Source organism: Phyllobates terribilis, unplaced genomic scaffold, assembly GCF_046119375.1.
Source record: "Phyllobates terribilis strain yellow unplaced genomic scaffold, ASM4611937v1 Scaffold_5__5_contigs__length_657084704, whole genome shotgun sequence".
Classification (NCBI taxonomy): Eukaryota; Metazoa; Chordata; class Amphibia; order Anura; family Dendrobatidae; genus Phyllobates; species Phyllobates terribilis.
This window is the reverse complement of record NW_027362765.1, coordinates 386,334,749-386,354,308: the sequence shown is the minus strand read 5'-3', so window position 1 is coordinate 386,354,308 and position 19,560 is coordinate 386,334,749. Positions and strand designations below refer to the sequence as shown.

Sequence of the window (19,560 nt, the reverse complement as noted above, 5' to 3'; positions counted from 1 at the left end):
TACAGCTGCTCAGTGATGAGGTTAAATCGCTCCCGTGTGCATGATTTGCAACTGTTTGACAGCTTTATTACATGTGAGGAATGTGTAAGAAATAGACATTCCTCACATGTAATAAAACTGTCAAACAGTCACAAATCATGCACACGGGAGCGATTTAACCTCATCACCGAGCAGCTGTAAATACTCGGAGCTCGGCCCGAGCATACTCGGAACAGAACATACTCACTCAACACTAGTTATGACATCTAGATCCTCCTCAACAAGTGACCCTCCTAGTTTTCCTCCTCATAGGACATATGATGCTCTCAGGTTATTTACACTCAGATCCTTCTGTACAAGTGACTCTCCTAGTTTTACTCTCCTTAGTAATATATGATGCCTTCAGGTTATTACACCCAGATCCTTCTCTACAAGTGACTCTCCTAGTTTTCCTCCCCCTAGTAACATATGATGTCCTCATGTTATTTACACCCAGATCCTTCTGTACAAGTGACTCTCCTAGTTGTACTCTCCCCTAGAACATATGATGCCCTCAGGTTATTTACACCCAGATCCTTCTCTACAAGTGACTCTCCTAGTTTTTCTCCCCCTGGAACATATGATGCCTTCAGGTTATTACACCCAGATCCTTCTGTACAAGTGACTCTCCTAGTTTTACTCTCCTTAGTAATATATGATGTCCTCAGGTTATTATACCCAGATCCTTCTCTACAAGTGACTCTCCTAGTTTTCCTCCCCCTAGTAACATATGATGTCCTCATGTTATTTACACCCAGATCCTTCTCTACAAGTGACTCTCCTAGTTTTTCTCCCCCTAGAACATATGATGTCCTCATGTTATTTACACCCAGATCCTTCTCTACAAGTGACTCTCCTAGTTTTCCTCCCCCTAGTAACATATGATGTCCTCAGGTTATTACACCCAGATCCTTCTCTACAAGTGACTCTCCTAGTTTTACTCTCCTTAGTAATATATGATGTCCTCAGGTTATTATACCCAGATCCTTCTCTACAAGTGACTCTCCTAGTTTTCCTCCCCCTAGTAACATATGATGTCCTCATGTTATTTACACCCAGATCCTTCTGTACAAGTGACTCTCCTAGTTGTACTCTCCCCTAGAACATATGATGCCCTCTGGTTATTACACCCAGATCCTTCTCTGCAAGTGACTCCCCTAGTTTTCCGCCCCATAGAACATATGATGTCCTCAGGTTATTACACCCAGATCCTTCTCTACAAATGACTCTCCTAGTTTTACTCTCACTAGGATATATGATGCCTGCATATTATTAGTGCCCATGTGTATAACTTTACATTTCTCTTTCTCTACATTGAACCTCATCTGCCACGTGGATGCCCAAACACTCAGGTTTGTCCCAGTCATCCTGTAACTTATGAACAGAGACTGCACTATACGTAGTTTGCTGTCATCAGTGAAATAGAAACAATATTAATCCCGTCTTCGACATCATTAATAATAACGGACCCAGCACTGAACCTTGGGGGTCACCACTTATAACCGGAGATGTAAATAAAATAACTCCATAGGGGGTCCTGGAGTACAAGTACTCAAACAAAGTTGTGACTTTCTAAAAAGTCGCACCTGAAAACATCTGGAAACCCCATCGCCTCAACCACATTGATGAATATAAAGAAAAACAGGTGAGCACATATAAAATAGCTATTTTTAAGAAAAAAAAAAAGTTTCAAATTAAAAGAAGACTAAGGTCAAATTAAAGAACGGGCAAAAATAAACCTGCAACAAAAATAGTGCGCAAATGCAATAATAATAATATAAAAAAAATCAGGTCGCTGCTGTTTAACCGTTTAGATGCCGCCGTTAACCGCATTTAAGTGGAGAAGTCACCAATGTGCAAGTGCAACGGCTCCCAACGGTCCCCAGCGAGGTGATCTTGGGCCGCAGATGGACTGATCTATGAATGTTTGAAATTAACTCCTAACATAAATATTCCAGAAACAGAAAAAAAAAAACATAGAATTTCCACAATTTCTCTTTTTCCATAGCAACAGCTCCATAAAAAATGCATCAAAAGTTTTTTTATGGCGTCGATAAAAACGTAAAAACGTCCGCTGTCTCCAAACAATACACAGGACGGCACCTCTGGCGCCATCTATGGGAAAGTCAGTTACGGCAACAAAAAGTGATTTATATGAAAAGTTGGGTTTTTTTGCCCAGTAAAATAAAAAAAATCATGTTGGAGAATCGCATTATTGGGGCATTTTTTACTGCATAACAAACAATAAAACCTAAAATAGGCACATCAACCAAAAAGTATGCAAAATACGTAATAAAGTTTATTAGATACTTAAGATAAAAACATAGAATATCACAATGCGGGAAAGGGACTAAAAACCCTTTCCCGCATTGTGATATTCTATGTTTTTATCTTAAGTATCTAATAAACTTTATTACGTATTATGCATACTTTTTGGTTGATGTGTGACACCCCAGGGGTCTGGTTGCCACAGTGATAGAGATATTACGTCTGAGAGCAGGTGGGAGGTCTCTTGGTCAGGAATCCTATGCATGCCACACCTCCTGCCCAGTCCTGGGAGGGGAAGAACTTCCCCTATATAAAACTGGGGCTGAGGCAGGGTTAGTGTGTTAAGAAGGAGAGTTAAGAAGAGGAGCAGCTATAGGAAAGAAAGATCAGGAGCTCTGGGGAAGTCATGCTAAAAGGAATCAGGGGCTGGCAGCTGAAGAGCTCGCCCTGATTGAAGAGTTACCACCGGACCCGGAGTCCGAGGCTGTGGGGACTAATCCTTACCCAGCAGCAGAAACCGACCGGCAGGGGATTTCAGGTCCTCTGGCCAAGAAACCCGAAGGCACGGTCACACGCGTGGGACCAGCACCGCCGTCGTGGAGCGGAAGCCACTAGAAGGCCCCGAGTCACCGGCCATACGGGTGAGCACCACACGGTACACTCAGGGACGTGGGCTACTTTTACCCGCCTCTAGCAAGGTAGCCAGAAGAGTACAATTAGTTGGGGAGGCCTACAACTCCGCCTGGCCAGGGGAAATCCCATCTGCTCAAAGACTGACCAGGCCCCGATCGCTAGCCAGTACTCCGGGAGGGTCTATCTTTATCACCAGTAAAGACCCTGAACTACACCGCATCGTCTCTGAGTGGTTCCTGCTACCCCCATCATCCACGTCGGCTGCCCTGAGGCCATACCCCTCCCGTTGGGGGTTATACCATCTACGCTGCACAATCGTACCACCGGCCTCAGCGGTCTGCCCTGCAGCGGCAGCTCCATAGCTGCATTCAACGGGTGGCGTAGTCGTCCAACATCTACTGCTACTACTCAGCCACACAGTTTGACTCCCTGGGCACGGACCGGGTCACCGCCACGAGACTACTACCCCCAACAGGCCCGGCTCCGGGTAGTCTCCGCGTGCGCAACGCTACACCAAGTAGGCCCAGGGGCGCGTCAACTTTTGGCGTAGTCGGCAGGATTTCGTGCCCGCAACCACCGGGTACTGCGTGCCTGAAAAAGACTGTTCAAACTTACCAGTGGTGAAGATTCCCGCCATCCGGCGCCATCTTCTACCTTCTTCCCGCCATCCGTGAAGTTTTCCCGCCATCCGGCGCCATCTTCTGCCTTCTTCCCGCCATCCGTGGAGTTTTCCCGCCGTTGGACGCCATCTTGAAGACGCCGCGCGGGAAGAAGAGGGGCGTGGACTCTGAAAGCGCGCGAGAACTGAAGCCCCGCCTCACGTCAGGACGTTGCGTAAGGTCCTGGAAGGAGCCCAGCAGACGCCGACGTCACAGGAGCGCGACGGAAGGTCCTCAACCCTGACGATCCACTGCGGAGCCGCGGCCTACGGAAGAGGATCATCGCAAGGTAGGCCACGGTCCACTAGGGGGGAGAAAGATGTCGGATACGGAGGAGAGCTTCACTGCCTCAACCCCCGCCAGGGCCACTGCTGCTGCAGTCATGCCTTTCACCATGCCCTATATCCCGGGAGCAGCCTGGCTACCCCAGTACTCAGGGGAGTCACATACCCTGAATGACTTTAAAGAAAAGCTGGATAGCCTCTTCCAGGTGTACCCCCTCACAGAAGAGCAAAAAGTGAGCATCCTGGTGGCCCAACTAACCGGGGCAGCCCAAAGGGAGGTAAAGTCCTGGCCACCTGGGAGGAGGACTGTCGCAGGGATACTAACCCGGCTGAGGGACACCTTTGATACCCGCACCTCAGCCGAGATTAAGCTTAGATTCTATGGGTGCAAGCAGCGAGCACATGAGAGTATAAGGGACTATGCACTAAACCTACAAGAGGCCCTGAGAGCCATTAAGCAGACCGACCCTGACAGCGTGGGAAACGAGGACAGGCTGTTGACCGAGCAATTTATAGAGGGACTATATTGCAATGTCCACTGAACCCAGTTGCGGGCCATAGCCTTACAGGATCCTCAGCTGGACTTTGCGCAGTTCAAGGACAGAGCCATCCGGGTGCTCCGAGAACCGACGCCGGGTGGCGTTGTGACCCACAGGCGCCCAGCTATCACTTACCACCAGGAGGCGGCGCCCTTGTCGGCAGGGCCTGTGGGGGCTGATGCGCAGGCTTTGAACAATGACCCGGCTCCGGACCTGCACCATCAGGTCCAAGAGCTAGCTAAAAGCGTTGCTGCGCTAACCCGAACTGTGCAGTCTTTACAGGTTTCCACTCCAGGGAAGATCCAGCTGGCATCCGGACCGGAGGACATCCCGTGGCGTCAACCAAGGAGGACCCCACCGGCCAGAGGAAGACCCAGCGACCGGTACAACGAGGACGGACAACCTATCTGCCGCCGCTGCAATCAACCCGGACATATGGCAAGGTACTGTCCTTTAAACTGGCACAACCTGGGGTAGAGGGCCAACCCCCAGGAAAAAGATCACCAGGCCTATCGAACTGGCGCGACAAATATGTGGGAGGACGTCCAGTCTTGCCTGTGGTACTGGATGGCATCCCTATGAGTGCCCTACTGGACACCGGGTCACAGGTCACCACCATCCCGTACGTGCTCTTCAAGCAGTACTGGAATGACTCGGATATAACCCGCTATCCAGACGACGACTTGAGTATTATCGCCAGTAATGGTCAGCCCGTGCCACAGATCGGATTTAAAGAAATGACCATTAAGATCGGTAGAGTCGAACTGGCAGCACAGGGACTGATCATTGTAGACATTGACAAGCGCGAGAGTCACCCAAAGATAACTCTAGGAACTAATGTGATTGAAAATTGTCTTGCAGAGGTGATTTTCATTTTACAGCAGGTTGCCAAGAACGCCAGCTCCAGCCAGCAGCGAGTGCTCCAGAAAGAGATCCGGGCACTGATGCGATGGCAACAGGTGGAACTCTCCGGTGGTGAGATTGGTAGCGTAAGAATGTGTGACCCTTTCCCTATTGCCATGCCCCCGAAAAGTGAAATGATGATTTGGTGCCGGGCAGCTATTGGTCTGAGAGGTAGAGATTACCAGGCCATGGTAGAACCAGTCTACTCAGACAGTAGGCCCACCATTTTGACAGCACGGGGGGTAGTTGATGTACGCCATGGGAGGGTGCCCGTTCGTATAATAAATATCGGGAAAAGGGAAGTATACCTGCCCCGGTATGCTACGCTAGCCAAATTATATACTATCAACCAAAATTCTATACAGTCTGTGGAACCCTTGCCTCCATCTCACCCGGAGGAAGGTAACGGCTCTACGAAAATAATGGAGGATTGGTGTCAGCAACTACATTTGGGTACTGACTCCACTCCCTCCCACCAGAAACAGGGAGTCTACCGGGTGGTTCGAGAGTACGAGAGAGTGTTTAGTAAACACCCGTTAGACTTCGGGCGAGTCAAGGGGGTAGAACACCACATCCCCACGGGAGACCATCCTCCCATAAAAGAGAGGTATCGACCCGTACCCCCTGCACACTACCAACACGCCAAGGGGATGCTTAGAGACATGAAGGAGGCTGGGGTAATCAGGGATAGCTGTAGCCCCTGGGCAGCTCCACTAGTCTTGGTCAAAAAGAAAGACAACACCATGAGAATGTGTGTAGATTACCGGAAAATTAACCGTATCACACACAAAGATGCGTACCCCTTACCAAGAATAGAGGAGTCTTTGGCTGCTTTAAAATCTGCTAACTTCTTCTCCACCTTGGATCTCACTAGCGGGTACTGGCAGGTTCCTGTAGCAGAGGCGGACCGGGAGAAGACCGCATTCACCACCCCGATGGGACTTAGCGAGTTTACCTGCATGCCGTTCGGACTCTGCAACGCACCAGGAACCTTCCAGCGATTGATGGAATGCTGTCTGGGACACCGAAACTTTGAGACGGTCCTGTTATACCTGGACGATGTCATCGTCTATTCCAAGACCTACGAGGACCACCTGAAACACCTGGCGGAAGTGTTCGAAGCTCTGGCAAGTTACGGCCTAAAGGTGAAACCCTCCAAGTGTCACCTCCTGAATGTTATGTTCTGCTACCAAAGCTAAGGAAAGAGAGGAGATCTGTCCCTACTATAAGACTCAGCTGAATCCCTACGATGTAACAGGGAACCTGATCCTGCGATCAGACCTGCTAAAGTCCTAATCTAGTCTGTACGGAGACCTATAGATTTGGGGAGGGAATCCCTACAAGTACTAAGGACTGGGAGGAATATGGGACACCTCCTAACAGAAATAGCAGCAGACAGACGAACAAACAAAATAGATAGAACCTAGAGGTCCGTAGACCAAGCAAACTAACAGAGTTAGATACAGAGCACAGGCTAGCTAGAAAGTAGATATACAATGAAGTCCAGCAAAGCCAGAAGGGCGGAGCAGGATTAAATAGGCCAACAAGGTCATGTGACCAGCAAAGGAAAAAAAAAAACCTAACAGCAAGGTTCTAACACTGAAGCCAAAGGTGCAGTACCTGGGACACGTGGTGAGTGCTGACGGAGTGGCTCCCGACCCTGATAAGATCACCGCAATTAAGGATTGGCCAAGCCCCTCCAGCGTAAAGGAAGTGAGGCAGTTCCTCGGGTTGGTAGGCTACTACCGAAGGTTCATTCCCGGTTTCACCAAAAAGGCAGCTCCTATGCAGGACCTCCTGATAGGCCAGTCCAGGAAGGCCAAGAACCAGAAGCCACCCTTCAGATGGGAGAAGCTGGAAGAAGAGTCCTTCCGCCAGCTGAAGATGGCCCTCACGGGGGATGAAATCCTGGCGTACCCTGATTATAGCCAGCCCTTTATCCTCTACACCGACGCCAGTAACATCGGGCTAGGAGCCGTGCTGTCCCAGATCCAGCAGGGGAAGGAACGGGTAATTGCTTACGCCAGCCGAAAACTGCGACCCACCGAAAGAAACCCTGAGAATTACAGCTCATCTAAGCTAGAGTTCCTGGCAGTGGTGTGGGCAGTCACCGAACGCTTTAAGCACTACCTCGCTGCTTCCCGGTTCACCGTGTACACGGATAACAACCCGTTGACACACCTGGACACTGCAAGACTCGGTGCCCTAGAGCAGAGATGGATTGCCCGCTTGTCCAACTATGAGTTTACAATCAAATACCGGGCAGGACGCTCCAATACCAACGCGGACGCCCTGTCCAGGATACCGAACCTACCGGACGTAGGGGAAGATTCAGAGGAACTGGAAGAAGTTGAACTCCCCGCGTTCCACCGTCATGGGACTATCCAGTATTCCCACCGTGTAAGGAGTAAGCAATCCGCTACGTTCAACCCATTACCTCATTACAACTGGGCGGAAACGCAAGACAGTGACCCTGCCGTCCGACTGGTAAAGGAGATGCTGACCCGGCCCGATGCACGCCTTGACCCAGACGCTCCGGAGGAAGCCAAGCAACTGTGGGCTGAGAAGAGTCGACTGTTCCTTTACAAGGGGAAGTTGTGCCGCAGAATGGTTAACTCCCGGACGCATGAACTAATCTGGCAAGTAGTGGTGCCAAGAAGAGACGCAGCTATGGTGATGGAGGCATACCACGACGGAGCTGGGCACTTCGGATGGAAGAAGCTGGAGTTCCTGCTGCGCGGGCGGTTCCATTGGGTAGGCATGAGAGGAACCATCGAGAGGTGGTGCAGAAACTGTGGCCCATGCAACCTAAGAAGGAGGGACCGTGCCAGCCAGAAGACTCCCCTGCAGTCCATCATCACCAGACAGCCGTTGGAACTGGTAGCCTTGGATCATGTAAAACTGACCCCAAGCAGAAGTGGCTACGTCTACGCATTAACCATCGTGGATCACTACTCCCGGTTCTTGGTTGTCGTCCCCGTCAAGGACTTAACGGCTCAAACAGCAGCTAGAGCCTTCCAGCAGCACTTCTGCCGTCCGCACGGATACCCGGAGCAGGTGCTGACGGACCAGGGGCCTGCCTTTGAAGCGGAGGTCTTTCAGGAGTTCTGCACCCTGTATGGCTGCCGGAAGATTAGAACAACACCCTATCACCCGCAAACTAATGGACTTTGTGAGAAAATGAACCAGGTGGTGATAGATCTTCTGAAAACATTGCCCCTGGAAGAACGTAGTCTGTGGCCTGAAAAGCTGCCCGACCTGGTGGACCTATACAACCACATCCCTGTAGGTTCCACCAACTGTACCCCGGCTTACCTAATGAGGGCAAGACCTGGTAAGCTTCCTGTTGATCTGGAGATGGGAGTCCTGACACCCGAGGACACTTCACCAGAAGCAGACTGGGACACAGAGAGGCAGCAGCAGTACCGGAAAGTACAGGAGAGCGTGGAGCGAAGTCTCTGTCAAGCTAGGGAAAGACAAGAGAAAACTTACAACCAGTATGCTCCCGCTGTTCCCCTGGTGCCCGGAGAGCAGGTCTTGAAGAGGAAAAGACGGCTCCACAAGTTGGACGACCAGTGGGAGAAGGACCCGTACACCGTACTGCCCTCAAGCCACGACAACCCAAAGATCTGTACAATCAGTAAAGACGGAGGGGAAACCACAGCCATTGTATCCCGGGATCACCTGAAGAAGTGTCCCGAGCAGCTACGGAACCCTGAAGAGGAACAAGAAGACCCTCGACCCGTAGAGGAAAGGGAAGATATGGTTAGTACTGTGCTCGGAGACTTCCCTCGGTCTTGGACTCAAGTCAATGGTGCTGTTGTGGTACCCGTCCTCACGTTCCTCCAACCAACATCCCAAGTGCCTACGGAGACACAGGTAGAGCTGGAAGAACAGCCGGTCCAGGAGGCAGAAGACCCCACACAAGCAGACCAGGAGAATCAACCCTCTGCTTATAGTGAGCCTGCCATACCCCTAGTGAGCCAAAGAGTCCGTAGACGGCTGCCCAGTTTACCCTTGACAGCTCCTATACCCTGTAGCTCAGGACCAGTCAGCCAGCTCCGTAGGTCCACTAGGGTCACTAGAGGCCAGTTGCCCATACGGTGGAGGATCTAAATATTCAAGCTATTTTATTAATGTTTACCTGTTTATTGTTGCTCGTGTATAATTTTGTGTTTCTAGTTATTTGTAGGAGTCTTTGGTGGATTTACCGGGAATCCTTTTTGCATATAGTTGGAGCGTAACCCAGGATGGACTAAAAGACTGATAAGGACTCGGGGCAGGACAGGCCCCTACCTGGTTACGTCTCCCTGTTTTTGGTGAAATGGACACCCTTGTTTTCTTGAAAAACTGCACCCGGTTGCGGACACGCCGTGACCACCTTTTGTGTTGTTTCTACCAGAACGTTATTGTTTATACCTTGTTATGTTGACAAAAGTATGTTTAGTCCCGGAGTACTAAATTTCACTAGGGGGGAATGTGACACCCCAGGGGTCTGGTTGCCACAGTGATAGAGATATTACGTCTGAGAGCAGGTGGGAGGTCTCTTGGTCAGGAATCCTATGCATGCCACACCTCCTGCCCAGTCCTGGGAGGGGAAGAACTTCCCCTATATAAAACTGGGGCTGAGGCAGGGTTAGGGAGTTAAGAAGAAGGAGAGTTAAGAAGAGGAGCAGCTATAGGAAAGAAAGATCAGGAGCTCAGTGGGAGCAGTGCTACAAGGAATCAGGGGCTGGCAGCTGAAGAGCTCGCCCTGATTGAAGAGTTACCACCGGACCCGGAGTCCAAGGCTGTGGGGACTAATCCTTACCCAGCAGCAGAAACCGACCGGCAGGGGATTTCAGGTCCTCTGGCCAAGAAACCCGAAGGCACGGTCACACGCGTGGGACCAGCACCGCCGTCGTGGAGCGGAAGCCACTAGAAGGCCCCGAGTCACCGGCCATACGGGTGAGCAACACACGGTACACTCAGGGACGTGGGCTACTTTTACCCGCCTCTAGCAAGGTAGCCAGAAGAGTACAATTAGTTGGGGAGGCCTACAACTCCGCCTGGCCAGGGGAAATCCCATCTGCTCAAAGACTGACCAGGCGCCGATCGCTAGCCAGTACTCCGGGAGGGTCTATCTTTATCACCAGTAAAGACCCTGAACTACACCGCATCGTCTCTGAGTGGTTCCTGCTACCCCCATCATCCACGTCGGCTGCCCTGAGGCCATACCCCTCCCGTTGGGGGTTATACCATCTACGCTGCACAATCGTACCACCGGCCTCAGCGGTCTGCCCTGCAGCGGCAGCTCCATAGCTGCATTCAACGGGTGGCGTAGTCGTCCAACATCTACTGCTACTACTCAGCCACACAGTTTGACTCCCTGGGCACGGACCGGGTCACCGCCACGAGACTACTACCCCCAACAGGCCCGGCTCCGGGTAGTCCCCGCGTGCGCAACGCTACACTAAGTAGGCCCAGGGGCGCGTCAGATGTGTCTATTTTAGGTTTTATATTTGTTATTGACACATAAACAGTTGGTATTTTTGCTTGCTCAGCTAATCGTTGTGGTGCATAGCGAACAATGTAAAAGCCAAAAAAAAACACAAAATTATAGCGAAAATGCAGATTTTTTTTTCACACTTGGAATTTTTTCCAGGACATCATATGATAAAACAAACGGTGTCGTTCACACTGATAACTCGTCCCGCAATAAACAAAACCCTCGGACGGCCGCGAGGACGCAACAACAACAATATATATATATATGGCTCCTGCAGGAAGGTGAGGGAAAAGAAAGTGCAAGAACGGAAGGGGTTAATAATTACGTCATGACTCACGGCACATAGACGCGCGCTCCGCTCTGAAATCCCCCTACTGGATCTTCACTTTATAGGATTTTATATTAAAGGGGTCAGGAACACAATATTGTGGGGTGATGACGTCACACCATCAGCTCTTCTCATTGAGATCTGACGTCACAAGGTGTCCAGCCGTCTTCTGAGGAGCAGTAGTGACGTCACTCCCATCAGTTCCAGGGCAAAGTGAGTGGAGCGAGTCAGTGACGTCACCCGCTTTCATCGCGCTGACGTCACCTCTTCGGGTGTGCAGCGCGGTGACGTCAGGGGCAGCTGGCCCCTCCTTTTCCGGTCCTGTACAGGAAGTGCTCTGCGTCCCACGTGTGTGACCGTTCCCGGGACTCTGCAGCAGGATGACTTCTTACCTGTCTGAAGCGCAGGAGGACCGGCTGAGCTCCGCCATGGAGAGCTACATGTTCGGTGATTATGGGGGAGGGGGACTACAAGTCCCAGCAGTGTGGACCTGCTGTCAGGGTAGAGAAAGGGGTGATCAGGTCTGTGCAGCACTACAAGTCCCAGCTGCCCCGGCCCTTAGTTGTTCTTCTTTCTTCGCACATGGTTTTCTTGTATTGCTGTTCTCTGTCTGGGATGAATATTATAAGTTATTAATTCCAGCAGCAGTTACATCTGTACACTTTTTAACTTCTAGATTTTTTTTTTAGCTTTTATTCATTTATTATTTTATTTATAAAAAAAAGTGGTAAAATCTCTTGTATAGATTAAAAAAAAATTATATACTTTAAAAAAAAAAAAAAAATTAAATTAAAGGGAACCTGTCACGTCCTATCTACACTGCCCCCATTGCTTTGTTAGTGATGCAATGTACAAGCTTTTTTCATTAAAATTGGTGGTGTTATAACCAGTCTATAGCACTTTAAATCCTTATCTCCTCCCTGCTTGTATTCAGTCACTGCTGGTGCCGCCCACGTATTTGAATTCGTTATATTACCACCAATTTTAATGAAAAAAAGCATCTTAGTGATTCGCGTCAATTAAAGGAGGACGGCGTAGCTGCAGCCAGGGGAGAGGAATGGAGAGGTCCGAAACCACGTCCAGCAGAATACCATGCAGCGTGGGCAAATTTAAAAATAATTTATCCATTACTGTTCCTTGCCTATCCATGAAGGATGGCGTCCCCACTCATGGGAACTTAAAGCTGCAATCACTTGTACAATGCACTCTTATACTGGAGCGTATTGTAAAAAATTACCCATCTATAAAGCCTGGTCATAGGCTACAAAGGTGTACCAACATGGCTGCCATGGCTACTTCTTCAACACCTTGCATCATGTTGCGGGGGAATCTAATGGGGGTTAGAAGGGACACTTTCCCCTATTTTTGAGTACTTGAATACTGCTGACATGTTTGTGTGACTACTAAGCTGACCACTAAACACCCTCCCGGGCTGAGTTCTGCCGGCCTCACCCTCTCCTACATCTCCTCTGTATCCCGCAGGCTGTGAGCTGTCAGCTAAGACCTCGTTCTACACCTTCAAGGTGGATGAAGATGAAGACGACTATGAGCCCAACCTGTCCCTGTGCACCGTAAGTCCTCCATGTAACCTCCACCAGCAGGGGGCAGGCTGAGATCTTACACCAGGAAAAAAACACAAAATTTGAGCTTGGTTTAAGTTGGTATACATGCAGCACATAAGTGCACGTTTCACAATGGCCATGAATCAGAAAAACCTACAAGAAGCCAAATGAACATAAACCCTGCTGTAAATAAATAAAAAGCAAGTGCAATTAAATAAAATAGGGTTCTTAGTAACACTGTTCTTGATCTTGTCGCTGGTGGGATTGCTTTCATACTATTTTTGATCAAAATCAGTGTTACTAAGAACCCTTTGTTATTTAGATGCACTTGCTTTTTATTTATTTACAGCAGGGTTTATGTTCATTTGGCTTCTTGTACAGTCATGGCCAAAAGTTTTGAGAATGACACCAAAATTATATTTTCACATGATCTGCTGGCCTCTGGTTTTTATTAGTGTTTGTCTGATGTTTATATCACATACAGAAATATAATTGCAATAATATTATGAGTACCAATAGGTTATATTGACAGTTAGAATGAGTTAATGCAGCAAGTCAATATTTGCAGTGTTGCCCCTTCTTCTTCAAGACCTCTGTAATTCTCCCTGGCATGCTCTCAATCAACTTTTGGACCAAATCCTGACTGATAGCAGTCCATTCTTGCATAATCCATGCTTGCATTTTGCCAGAATTTGTTGGTTTTTGTTTGTCCACCCGTCTCTTGATGATTGACCACAAGTTCTCAATGGGATTAAGATCTGGGGAGTTTCCAGGCCATGGACCCAAAATCTCTATGTTTTGTTCCATGAGCCATTTAGTTATCACCTTTGCTTTATGGCAAGGTGCTCCATCATGCTGGAAAAGGCATTGTTGGGCGCCAAACTGCTCATGGACGGTTGGGAGAAGTTGCTCTTGGAGGACATTCTGGTACCATTCTTTATTCATGTCTGTGTTTTTAGGCAAGACTGTGAGTGAGCTGATTCCCTTGGCTGAGAAGCAACCCCACACATGAATGGTTTCAGGATGCTTTACAGTTGGCATGAGACAAGACTGGTGGTAGCGCTCACCTCTTCTTCTCCGAATAAGCTGTTTTCGAGATGTCCCAAACAATCGAAAAGGGGATTCATCAGAGAAAATGACTTTGCCCCAGTCCTCAGCAGTCCACTCCCTGTACCTTTTGCAGAATATCAGTCGGTCCCTGATGTTTTTTCTGGAGAGAAGTGGCTTCTTTGCTGCCCTCCTTGAAACCAGCCCTTGCTCAAAGAGTCTCCGCCTCACAGTGCGTGCAGAATCACTCACACCAGCCTGCTGCCATTCCTGAGCAAGCTCGGCACTGCTGGTAGTCCGATCCCGCAGCTGAAACAGTTTTAAGATACGGTCCTGGCGCTTGCTGGTCTTTCTTGGGCGCCCTGGAGCCTTTTTGACAACAATGGAAGCTCTCTCCTTGAAGTTCTTGATGATGCGATAGATTGTTGACTGAGGTGCAATCTTTGTAGCTGCGATACTCTTCCCTGTTAGGCCATTTTTGTGCAGTGCAATGATGGCTGCACATGTTTCTTTAGAGATAACCATGGTTAACTGAAGAGAAACAATGATACCAAGAACCAGCCTCCTTTTAAAGTGTCCAGTGATGTCATTCTTACTTAATCATGACTGATTGATCGCCAGCCCTGTCCTCATCAACACCCACACCTGTGTTAATGGATCAATCACTAAAACGATGTTAGCTGCTCCTTTTAAGGCAGGACTGCAATGATGTTGAAATGTGTTTTGGGGGTTAAAGTTCATTTTCTGGGCAAATATTGACTTTGCAAGTACAGTAATTGCTGTTAAGCTGATCACTCTTTGACATTCAGGAGTATATGCAAATTGCCATTACAAAAAATGAAGCAGTAAACTTTGGAAAAATTACTATTTGTCTCATTCTCAATACTTTTGGCCATGACTGTAGGTTTTTTTTGAGATCTTACACCAACCTGCTAAACGCGGGTCCAGCATGACTGTCCGCAGGCCGTGTGTGGGATCGCAGCTCACCCTTATTTCCTTCAAAGGAGCCAAGCTGCAATACCAGACTTGGCCCATAGACAGGGGAGGCGCTGTTTCTGAAGGAAAGCAGCCATGGTTCTCTAATCCCCGCATCATAAAGTATTTTAAGGACGATGCATTATTGCATTAACGCACTTCTTTTTTTTTTTTGAGTAATTTTTATGAACGCCTGAAAAAAGTTTTTGTGGTTAAAATTTAGCAAAACTAGTTTGCTAACAGATTTAGTTTTTTTTTTTTACGCAAAATTAATGAACCCCATGTGCCATTTGGAGGAATTTGGCACAAAAAAATAAACACACGAAAAAGTCAACAATTATCAGATGAAAAAGAAATAAATGATAATTTTGGTATTATAATATAATAACCATTACTCAGGTTTTATACACAACTGTATGAGGCCAAAAAGAGGCGTTTTGCGACATATTGGCTGTAAGTCAGCAGGAAAACTAATATACTCTCTGAGCACCCAATCGGAGCTCAGCTTTCATTTCTTATTCTGCCCTGGTAAAATGAAAGCTGAGCTGTGATTGGTTGCTATGGGCCGCATAGCCAGTTTCTTTTTTAGACAATATTGCTTGCCCATGGCAACCAATCAGAGATTAGCTTTCGTTTTAGTAGAGCAGTGTAAGAAATGAAACCTGAGCTCTGATTGGTTGCTGTGGGCAGCAGTGTTTTTCTGTGTAAACAGTGTTGATAATTGAGGAGACTTTAGCCAAAAAATGTAAAAAAATTGCAGATAAATCTGAAGTGAGTGTCAGTTACGTGTGACCTGCAGGTTTATACCTCTTGCAGTCGTTACTTTCGTCTTTGCGGTCCTTACACCTGGTGATCCGGTGCCATTTTGTAATCGGATCTTCCTATTCGGGATCCAGTCTGACTTTTTTGTTTTGTCTCCCGTAGATTTCTCTTGGGGAAGGCGCCAAAGATGAATATAACATGGTGGAGGTCACGGCCCGTAATCACAACGACGAGGAAATCACGGTGCCAATCGCTACCCTGAAGCTGTCCTGTCAGACCATGGTGAGTGCAGGTATGGAGGGCGGTTCTGCCTGGCTTTACAGGTGTGTTTACTTCTGCACCTAGAACGCCTGCCTATAGCAAGCCCTCACAAGGCTCCATTCACTGAAAAATTAAAAAAAAAAAAAAAAAACAGTTGAGTCTCAGAAAATGGCAACAGAAGCAAAGTTTTAAACATTTTTACTACTAAAAAACTAGATATTTTTGTTTTTATCTTGTAAATTTGGCACAAGGTCATCATTGTGGCCTAATGCACATGTGATGTCACGACAGGTCAGCTAAGCAACACATTGGGTAAAATCTCGTCTTTTTTTTGCCTGTACTGCAACATGCTGCATTATCTTGTGTGAACATGTGTGTACATTTTTCCTCCTCCATTTCATTTATCATACTTCTTTTTTTTTTTTTTTTTCTTTTTAAATGTATTTTTCTTTTTACGCAGATTAATCTGGACAACTTTGTAATTCAGCCTCCAGTAACATTTCGACTCAAGTCTGGCTCTGGTCCTGTTCAGCTCTCCGGACAAATCATAGTCGGTAATAGCATTTTTATTTATTCTAATACAATATACAAATATTACAATAATGAAACATAAAATACTAAAAAGATAAATAATAAAGCAATATATGTATATTTTAATTTATTGTAATATTATTTTTATATCATTTTATACTATAAAATCTTACAATAATAGGCAAAAATCATAAAATGCACATTATTATTTATTATTATTAATAATATCATCATCACTTATATTGGTTGAACATTACTGAATGCTGGGTGAAAACATTAAATTAAATCTTCATCTAAAAATGTTTTTTTTAATACAAAAATATCAGGGTTAAAAATGAGCCATTTGGTGACATCACTGGATGAAAAAAATTAAAATAAAGGAGTAAGATAAATTGCATATTTATTGAAAAAGTCTAATCAATTAAACATGTGTACGTGGTTACAAATTTGAAATGGACCAATAACCCGAGCACTAGAAAAATAAGGTAACAGTAAAGTGCATATGAATGTGTTTCAAAAACTCAATATTGCCGTCTGACTGTGTAGAGGAAGTTCGCCGGGGATGGAACATATTGTATGAGAAGTGCCAGATATAGACCCCCGTGTGTTGGCTCGCGTGAAGCCTACATATATGCCCATATAAAAGTGGTGTCTCCGGGGAGGTGCCAGCCCCAGTGTGCGTCTTCATTTGCACTTTTACCAGGGGTGTATGTAGAATAATTCTGTCCATAAATTTTCATCCTCTATTTATGAGATGTCTCTGCTCTTCTGTTCCAGTCAGTACAGCAAAGCTGACAAGTGGGGGGCCGATACCAGGAAACTGTCAGCCCAATGTGTCTGCTCAAGTGGCCATTGTGAAAACTGCAATATATCAAGATTTGTTTAAGACGTGTAGTCACACTTTGTTTTAATTTGATGCATTGTTGTTCATTTATATCCATTTGCTTTGCAGCACCCACAGACTTAGATTATGACGATGATGATGAAGATGATGATGATGATGAGGACGACGATGATGATGAGGAAGAGTTGGCTCCCATTAAACCGGCAAACAAAAAAATGAGAAACTGATAAACTGCTCCTTGTAGGTTCTGCCGGCTCCATGCTTGGACTGTCCAGTGCATATTGTGTGTAGTTAGACCAGTGCGGACAGAGACCTCCAGGAGCTTGGCTTTGGGTTTTGCCCACCCGTTTTCTGAAGTTTATCCAATCTGGGTTAAGAGTTTTATAAATTTGCTATGTTCATAGGTTCTCTGTGTCCTAAAGTCACATTAGTGGAGGACCCTGCCGACCTGCAGAAGGAGCCAGTCCTGCTGGTTGCCCACACTAGTGATGTCCTATCAGTTGGCTTCACTGCTGATGTGACTTCTTTTGGAGGTCTGTAGGACAGTTTTCTGATGAGCCGACGTGGAGCATTTCTCCCGACAGAAGATACAACTGTGCTTTTTACAATCAATATGTATATTTTTGTATCGGAAATAGTTTTTTGTACATTACTGGGATGAAAAGTGTTAAGGGTGGGGTTGAAATCCTAAAACGAAAAAAAGCAACTTTTTTTTTACGAAGTTAAATCTTTGTAAGTTTATCCAGGAGAAGCAAAGCCACAAGATTTATTACATTTTGTGCGGCCATATCCTTGTCTTAGGTCAGCGATATCTGATTGGTAAGCATGGACACCCAACACCCCCCATGATAAATTGTTCTACCCTCTAGTAATGGCAAGATTTGAGCAATGGTCAGCGGCACAGCTCCATTCACCATGTAGTAGCCGTTCTATGGTACTGCAGATCTTATTGAAGTGAGTAGGAGCTGATCTGCAGTAACTAGGACCGACCACTACGCAGTGAAGAGAACGGCGCTGTGCTCTTCTGTCCACATCCACCCGCTGGAGGTGAGTGCAGCTGATCGACAGGTGGACAGCGCACCGCACCCCCACTTATCTCATATTGATGACCATTCCTAAGTGTAAGTCATCGATATCGTAAGTCTAGAGAACCCCTTTAATGACAATCTGCCAACCTGTTTGAAGCTGCCCGCTTTATATCAAGGCTCTTGATGACTTATATTCCGTTTTTCTTCATGGTCCGCACCCTGCCCATGCTTTTTATTTATCCCTTGCTATTCAAAGGACTTTTCCATCGATTCTAGTGCTTGGCCCCGTTTTTATGGAGAAACCAATATGTTTAAAAAAAAAAAAAAGTGCTGCAACTATTTTTGGACTCTTTTTCCTATACCAAAATAATAATAAAAAAAAAATAAAAAAAATCTGCTGCAGGGCTGCATTATTTGCATCGAGCAGCATCTGATGGTGTAAATGCATAGGTCGTCCGATGAGCCGTATTCATAAAAACAGTTTCAGAATTCTATTTTTTTCAGATACAATTAATTTTTTTAATATTGCCAAACCTGTTCTATGCAATAAAGAATAAATGTTTTGACAGCTGCTGTCACTTGGTTGTTAAATTTCCTTTAAAATCCTCTTTCCATTGCATGTTAGGCCAATCTTGATAATATTTGGAGGAATGACATATATTGCAGTCAGGGCCGGCGTCAGCACCCGGTCAAGTGCCGGGGCCCTGAGCAGGCTGTGTCGGCGCCTGCTCCCCCCGCTTGCTCAGGGCCCCGGCAACCGGCACAATACTCAATCCTCCCCGTGCCGCCGCCGCAGCAGCTCCGGTCTCTTCTGCGTCCTCTGTGACGTCTCAGGTCAGAGGGCACGATGACGTCTTTCCACCACGCTCTCTCCTGAGCCGTGACAGCGCAGAGCGGGAAGATGCGGGTGTGGAGTCCGGAGCATGTATGGAGGCATGGGGCATTATAAAGGAGGGGGTGGGGGTGTGTGTGACATCCTGCATGGGGCATTATAAGGGGGGGGGGGTGACATCCTGTATGGAGCATTATATGGGGGCCAGCATCCTGTATGGAGCGATTCTGGTTTCTGAGCTATTGTGGAATTTACAATAGATATCGATCATGTAATGTAAGAAGTGAAATCTTTGGCCAGGTAGAAGCGTTTTTGCATGCGGGTTATCAAGCGCTTTCCAGGCGATTTTTAGCATCACTTGGAAAGTGCTTGACAACTTGGTCACACTGTATAAATCCATGCAACCGGCATGGATTTATATAGTGTGTGAATGTCAAAAAATAAATATATACTTTACCCTCTGATGGCCCCCGGTGTCCTGCTTCGCCCGGTCCCGGCTACCGGCAGTGAAGACTGAAGGACCTGCCGACGTCAGCGTCATGTGACCCGTCACATGACTCTGACGTCAGCGAAGGTCCTTCTTCATTCAACCGCGAAG

At 47.1% G+C, this 19,560-nt stretch overlaps 1 protein-coding gene across 1 annotated transcript; it reads left to right on the top strand.

Annotated features, from left to right (window-relative positions):
• Positions 1–11,410: 11,410 nt before the first annotated feature.
• Positions 11,411–18,698, top strand: NPM3 (nucleophosmin/nucleoplasmin 3). The gene is made up of 5 exons (XM_073684922.1): positions 11,411–11,567; positions 12,603–12,691; positions 15,629–15,748; positions 16,188–16,281; positions 17,211–18,698. Exons 1-5 carry the CDS (start codon positions 11,501–11,503, stop codon positions 17,327–17,329), a joined length of 489 nt encoding a protein of 162 aa, XP_073541023.1. The 5' UTR covers positions 11,411–11,500; the 3' UTR covers positions 17,330–18,698.
• Positions 18,699–19,560: the final 862 nt, after the last annotated feature.

What these genes read in the sequence shown, in the direction of transcription:
- NPM3 (XM_073684922.1), top strand. Translation starts at nt 11,501, where the DNA reads ATGACTTCTTACCTGTCTGAAGCGCAGGAGGACCGGCTGAGCTCCGCC. An exon ending in CCAACCTGTCCCTGTGCACC is followed by an intron (nt 12,692 to 15,628) that starts GTAAGTCCTCCA and finishes TGTCTCCCGTAG; the next exon opens with ATTTCTCTTGGGGAAGGCGC. An exon ending in AGCTGTCCTGTCAGACCATG is followed by an intron (nt 15,749 to 16,187) that starts GTGAGTGCAGGT and finishes CTTTTTACGCAG; the next exon opens with ATTAATCTGGACAACTTTGT.